The sequence below is a fragment of the Melospiza georgiana genome, chromosome 14 (assembly GCF_028018845.1).
Source record: "Melospiza georgiana isolate bMelGeo1 chromosome 14, bMelGeo1.pri, whole genome shotgun sequence".
Taxonomy (NCBI): Eukaryota; Metazoa; Chordata; class Aves; order Passeriformes; family Passerellidae; genus Melospiza; species Melospiza georgiana.
This window is the reverse complement of record NC_080443.1, coordinates 3,359,153-3,365,663: the sequence shown is the minus strand read 5'-3', so window position 1 is coordinate 3,365,663 and position 6,511 is coordinate 3,359,153. Positions and strand designations below refer to the sequence as shown.

The 6,511-nt window shown below is 48.2% G+C and overlaps 1 protein-coding gene across 2 annotated transcripts in view; it reads right to left on the bottom strand.

The window, feature by feature from the left end:
* Positions 1-760: 760 nt before the first annotated feature.
* SLC7A10 (solute carrier family 7 member 10) overlaps positions 761-6,511 on the bottom strand; it is a 40,983-nt gene continuing 35,232 nt past the window's right edge. For both annotated transcript variants that reach the window (XM_058033919.1, XM_058033920.1), the window contains 4 exons: positions 6,208-6,304; positions 2,328-2,477; positions 1,882-2,059; positions 761-1,047 (listed from right to left, as the gene is read on the bottom strand). In XM_058033919.1, the coding sequence (XP_057889902.1) occupies positions 896-1,047; positions 1,882-2,059; positions 2,328-2,477; positions 6,208-6,304 (577 nt within the window). In that variant the 3' untranslated portion in view covers positions 761-895. The remainder of the gene's footprint in view (positions 1,048-1,881; positions 2,060-2,327; positions 2,478-6,207; positions 6,305-6,511) is intronic.

The following is a 6,511-nucleotide window of genomic DNA, read 5'->3' as shown; positions in this document are numbered from 1 at the left end:
GGATTTAGATCACTATAAAACTGAGAATCTTGAGGTTTAGATCACTGGAAAACTGACATACTTGAGATTTAGATCTTTACAAAAAGGAGATACCTGAGATTTAGATCACTACAAAGCTGAGCTACCTGAGGTTTAAATCACTGCAAAGCTGAGATACCTGAGAGCTAGATCACTATAAAGCTGAGGTACTTGAGATTTAGACCTCTACAAAGCTGAGATACTTGGGATTTAGATCACTGTAAAGCTGAGCTACCTGAGATGTGGATCACTACTCTGTACCTTTTTCCTGTGTCCCAGAATGATGCTGCAGGGTGCAGGGGTTGTTGGTGCTTTCACTCTGCAGTCTGTGCTCAGTGCAGCCCTGGCTGTGCTGCTCTCTGGAGCTGGGCTGGGGGTGCTGTGCTGCTCCAGGTGTGTGGAGGGCTGATCCTTTGGGTTGTTCCTTCCTGGGTACTCACCCCACTCAGGGACAGCAACAGGTCTGCTTGTGCTCTCTTGATTTCTGTGCTTTGATTTTGTGTTGGGAGCTGCCCTAGTTTTGAAATGCCTAAATTTGTGTGTCTCTGGTGGACCCTCATGGTGACTAAAATCAGTATTCCAGAGCTGTGTCTGTGCTGCTTTCCCCTGCTGAGCAAGAACGCTGCCAGAAAAAAAAAAAAAAAACAAACCAAAAAACAAACAAACCAACCAGCTCCTTATTTTACATTTTATTTTTTCTTTTTTTTTCTTTTTTTTTCTTTTTTTTTTCTTAGGGAATAACTAAAAGCTACAGAGGCCATAAAGGATGTAGCTCATTTTATGGGCTTCACTATTGGTGCTCTAAAACAATTTTTTTTCCAGAAAAACTTTTTTTTTTTTTCAAAAATCAGCATGTAAACAAGAAGCCACTTCAGCCTCAAAGGCCACGCTGGTGTGATTTCCTCACTGCTGTGTCGCTCACCAGCCTCCAGGAGTGGGAGGAGGAGGAGTGGGAGTGCTCTTCCTCTGCACTTCCACACTGAGGGTACACCACAAAACACAGCTTCTGCCCCCAGCACGTCAGGGACTCTGCAGGGAGCAAATCACCAGCGTTAGTGGGGGTTAATGGGGGCTTCTAAACAAAAATGGGATGCTGGAGCAATGTCCTGAGGGCAGGAGCTGCACAGCCCTCCCGCCCTTCTCCCTCCAGCTCAGTCTGCAGAGTGCTCCTGAATCAGGGAAAATGAAGGTGGGACAGCTCTAGGAACACCTTTAGGGACAGCTCTAGGGACACCCCTCCCCAGCCCCTCACAGAGCTGCCAGTGCTGCCCATGGCAGCCTGATGGGTTGGGATGGCAGCCAGCCCTCCTGGCCCTGTGTCAGCCCAGCTGCAGTGACCACTGGCCAGGGGGAGCTGCTGGCAGTGCAGCCAAGTGCAGCTGACAGAAACCCTCGAGAGGGTTGCAGTGTGCTTGTTTGAGAGTCCTCACCAGCAGAGTGATTAAAACCCAAGCACAACCAAAACATAAAAGACTGTTTGCAGTTTCAATTTTATATGAGGAGTAATGTAAGTCTTTGTAAGAAACATTTAAGTATGAGATAGCTCATCATGTCACCAGGGCTTGGTGCACAGGGGGAGGAGGCAGGGCAAAACAAACTCTTCAGTTCCTTGGTGAGTGTCCATTCAGTCTCTGTGTGTGTAAAGTGTATTTGCTGGGACAGGCTGCTGTGAGCAAGCTGAGTGCATGGGCACAGAGGCATGAGAGCAGTTAAATGTACCCAGGAGTGTGCAAAATAGCTGCCCAAAGCAAAGCAGTGCCTGGCCAGCCTGTGCCCAGGGGCTGCCATGGCTGGGAGGGGTGGCCAGGCTCCTGAGGCAGTTCCCTGGCTGGGAGGGCAGGGAGGCACACAGTGCTGCCTTACCTATTAGCCTATTTACACACTTTGGTTTATTTCTCCAGTAGACTCCCAGGAAGAACACTGGCACTCCAGTTAGAATGATAATGAGTCCAACCCCACAGACAATGGGCTCGGAGTAGAGGCTGAAGACCAGCAGGAATGCCCAGAAGGCCAGGTAAGTGATGGGGATGAGGAGGTTCACCTGCCAGGGGAGAGCAGAGCAGAGCAGCACTGTGCAGAGCAGCAGCAGGGCCTGGGTGGCTCTGGGGGCTGCAGGCAGAGCAGGCTCCAGCCCCCCAGGCTGTGCCCCCTTCCCTCCACCACTGTTCCCCTCTCTGCCCATCCCAAGCAGCTCACAAGAGATGTGCCTGTGCACCCTTCTGTTACACTAATGGCACTTTGGGATATGGTCTGAGAGGTGTCCCCACCCCACCCATTGCAACCAAGAGATTGAGCTCTAACAGTGTCACCTTGATAGGTCTGAAGATTTTGGGTTTCCTCCAGCGTAGAACAATCAGGCCAATAATTGTCACTCCATAGCAGAGGTAGTTAATGAAGGACACGTAGTTGATCAGTGTGTAGGTGTCTCCAACAAGCATGATGATGAGTGTGGCCAAACACTGCAACGAGAGGAGCACAGCCTTCTTCAGCCATTACTAGAGAAAGTAGCTTAAAAACAACAAAACCAAGCAAAAATCCCATTAAAGCATGAAAAATCCCTTTCTTTGTGGCACCTGCTGGGCATGTGCTGCTTCCTGGGGCTCTGTTCCTTATCCCAGAGCTGTGCCACCAGGACTGGGGCTATGTGGGTATTTGGGGTGATTTGGGGCATGCTGAAGCCAGAGGCTAGAGGGTCTCTATAAAAATACCCTGTGCTGGCAGAGGTGTCTCTGCTGCCCATAGGCAGGCAGGGCTGGGAAGGCTGGCAAAACTCCCACTCCACCTTTTTCTGTGAGGTGTTTTAACCTTGTGGTGAGGACTCCAGGTGAAAGGGTTTTGTAGACTTTACATGCTGTGTTTCAGGCACTGTGTTGTTGCTCTGTATTTTATAAAGAATTAGAGGTTTGCCCTTTTTCCTGCTGGCTCATGTCACAGCTAATCAGCATCATGAATCTTATGAGCATTACTATTGTTTAGAAACTGGCAGATGGATGGTGGACATTTCCATGCTTTTGCTTGCTTTTTGAACTCTGTGTCTGCCTAATGCTGATAGGGAATTGATTTCCACCTTTTTTGCTTTTATATTCTCTCTATATTCTGTACACATACAATACTATTCTAGTATTCATAGCAAAAATACTATTCTAGTATTTTTACCTACTCTCTTAGAAAGACAAAATAAATTCCCCTGTGGCTCCAATCTGGGGGTCCAAGTTTAGATTTTCTGGGAAGCCAAGGCTTAAACCAGCTCTCCAAGACACATTTTCATTAACACAGTTTAGTTCCTGTCTAATTTGGGGGGGGGGGGGGGGGATTGAAAGGATTGAAGGGGAATTATCTCATTATTTATGCCTCTAATTAGGGTTTCTTGTCAGTTATGCTAATAACCTGAACATATAGAAATTGTATGCACTTTAAACCTAAACTGTGCATCGTTGTTGCTTTCCACCAAGTTGTGCACCTAATGATCCTTGTAAAGGTAACTTCTCTTTAGCACCTGTGTCTAGCTTGTGATTTTTGGACCAGCAAAAAGGCATCAATACTGTAAAGCCAGGAGAGCTGAGCTGGGGGCCAGGGCACTGCTCCTTGAGCCCCCCACCCACTCTGGTACCCCAGGGGCTGAGCACTCACCTGCACAAAATACCAACCCAGTGAACACTGGGGCCCAGAGCCTGAGGGAAACTAAATACCCAAATCCCTCCAGAGAGTGTTCAAGGTTTGGTTTGTGTTGATCCAGGCTCCCCTTTTTCTTAATTAGCTGTTTCAACAGTACATTCCTCCCAGGAGGGAAGGTCTCTGCACCTCCAGCAGAGGAGTTAAACACCACCATAACCAAATACTCTGTTGGTCCCTCTGCTCCCCTTTTCAAAGCCTTGCAGGCTTGGCTGGGGGATTTCAACACCTTGAACTGTCTGAGCTCAAAATGGATTTAAATTTGGGCACCATCTCATACCACTGCCATATAACACAGTCTGTGCTGTCCCCTGCAGTGTGCACTGTGTCACACAACTCCCTGCTGCCACTGGGAGTGCCACAATGCCACTGGTGTGTCAGATCCACTCACAGGGTGGTGCCAGCCCCTGTGGCTGAAGAGGGGCTGTGGGGGGGATAGAAAATAAAGATAGTGCAGAAGGTAATCTCACACCTGAGGAGCTGCAGCTGTGCCAATCACCAAAGATTAGGAACAGCCCTGCCCTTAACAGGGCACAGCTGTGTCCAAGAAGGATGAGGGCTATAAAAGAGTGGGCTAGCTGGGTGAGGAGAGAGATGGGGTTTGTTGGCTGTGCTGTGAGGACCTGCCCATGAGAAATTATGGAGCAGGTATGGGAGCTTTGCAATAAGATGATAACAAGGGAGTGCTGCCCTCCTGCTGGCCTGGCCACAGCCCCCTGGCTGGCAGCCACTCCCCACCATCCTGCAAAACAGCTGCAGCCGAAATTTTACATTTAGCTTGGCCCCTTGATTTTTGGCAGTAAAATAGGAAATCAGTAAACATAAAGGTCTCACTGGTAGTGTTGAAATAGCCATTCTTGATGTACAAACAAGCTGCTCTCCATGCAGAGAGCTAGGTGTGATTCTGTGGAAGAGACAAGGAACCTGATGTATTAATTAGGTTTGCCTGAAGTGTGGCCCAGTTTGCTGCTGTAGATGCCTACACTATACTATTAGTATCTTTCTATTTGTTAAGAAATAAATATTTCCTAGCAGCATTTGGTGTGCACTGAGCTGCATTAAAACACCTTCAAATGATGAATTAATGTGCCATGCTGGTTCTGTGATTGGCACTGTGATTCAAGGGGGTGGCATGGCATGGATCAGCCAGCTCAACAGGCAGCCTGCTCTTTTTGGGGCTGTTCCACAGAAAACAGCCTCTGACACTCAGCTGTTGTTTCAACTGATGTATTTTTAAGGACAAAGGAGTTCTGCCCCTGTAGAACAGAGGATCCCATCCCATGATGGCTGCCCAGGGCAGTTTACCCCAAACCTTCAATGGGCAATACACAAGATGTTTGTGATGGGGCACTAAGCCCCAGGAATGCCATAAAACCTCAACAAAATGCATATTTTGTCATAAAAGAGGAATGAGCTTTTATGGTGGGGAAAAAAAGCTTATTTGGTGAAATTTTGTATGGGCGTATTGTGCCAGAATTGTTGTTAGAGCCGGGAGACATGTAAACATGCATTTTTTTTAGTGCATCTGGGGTCAAACCCTTGTGGTTTTGATATCAGTGGCAAATCTGCAGTTGGCAGCCATTGACCAGCCTAGATTTCAAGCAAATGGCCTTTGGGGATTCCTTTGCTTGGATCCTGTGGCCATGGACAGCAGAGGCACAAATCACTTTCCTCTTTGTCATCTTCTAAGCCACTCTAAAACCCTCCACAAATTCCAGCTGCACTATCAATAAAAGCATATAAAACTCTTTGTTTAGAATAGTAACTTCCCTAAGTCATTAGTATTGTGGAAATTTCTGCTGCCTAAAAAGTGAGGGGAGCCTTTTCCCATGGAGCAGAGCAGGAGCTGTACCCCCAGCACTCCCAACAGCTGGCACATTGGTGTCTGGCCTTTGCAGGTGACCTCTTGTCTGCCTGGTGTGCCATTCAGCAGATTCCCTGCTGGAATCATTGTCCCTTAATAGTTTCTTGGCTGTGGAAAGAAATACCTGTGGCCCTCAGAGAACTGCCTGGCTACCCCTCACAAGGTGTCTTGGTTGTTGAAAGTAATTTTTGGAGCACTTTGTCCTTTCTCTGGGACTCCCCATATCTTTGTCTTTGGAGGCAGGACCTAAAGCAGCCCTGCTGGAGTGGGATTAGGACCATGGACGTTTCCAAATTCTGGTGGGAAGCAGGAAAATTGGTCTAAGGAACTTGTCTTAGATGAAGTTTCTCTGTTTCAAAAGCCAGTCCCGGTCTCTTGCTGCAGGACAAGAGTTAATGAGCTTACACTGCAACTCAGGTTATGAGGGAAACCCTTCAGGTGCCAAGGGGACTGGAAGAAGGAGGAGGAGGAATTATTTCTGAGGCTAAAGGCTGCTTGGTTGGAGCTGCTCAGCTGGCACCTACCAGCTGCTATTCAGGGTGACCCACTGCTCCTCTCCTGGGGTAAAACCACCTCTCAAGGGTTTTTCCAGCTCACCTCTCAGTGGCTCAGTGTTTCTACAAGCAGGTGATGGAGCAGGGATAGGAACTTACACAGATGAGGAGGGCAGGGATGGGTGTGCAGTTCTTGACATGGATCATGGCCAGCAAACTTGGCAAGTGGCCCTCCCGAGCACCAGAGAAACACAGCCTGGAAATAAGAAGGGGAATGATGAATCCACTGGGTGTGCAACAGCCTCTCCAGTCCCTACTCATATAAAACCTCTTATCTCAACCACCTGCTTTGGTTTTCTCATGGAAAGGAGCTGTGGCTGCAGCTGCAGAGACAGCTGGAGACTGGGGAAAGGCATTTAAACTGAACCCTGCAGTGTGCAAGGCCTTTAACAGCTAATGTCAC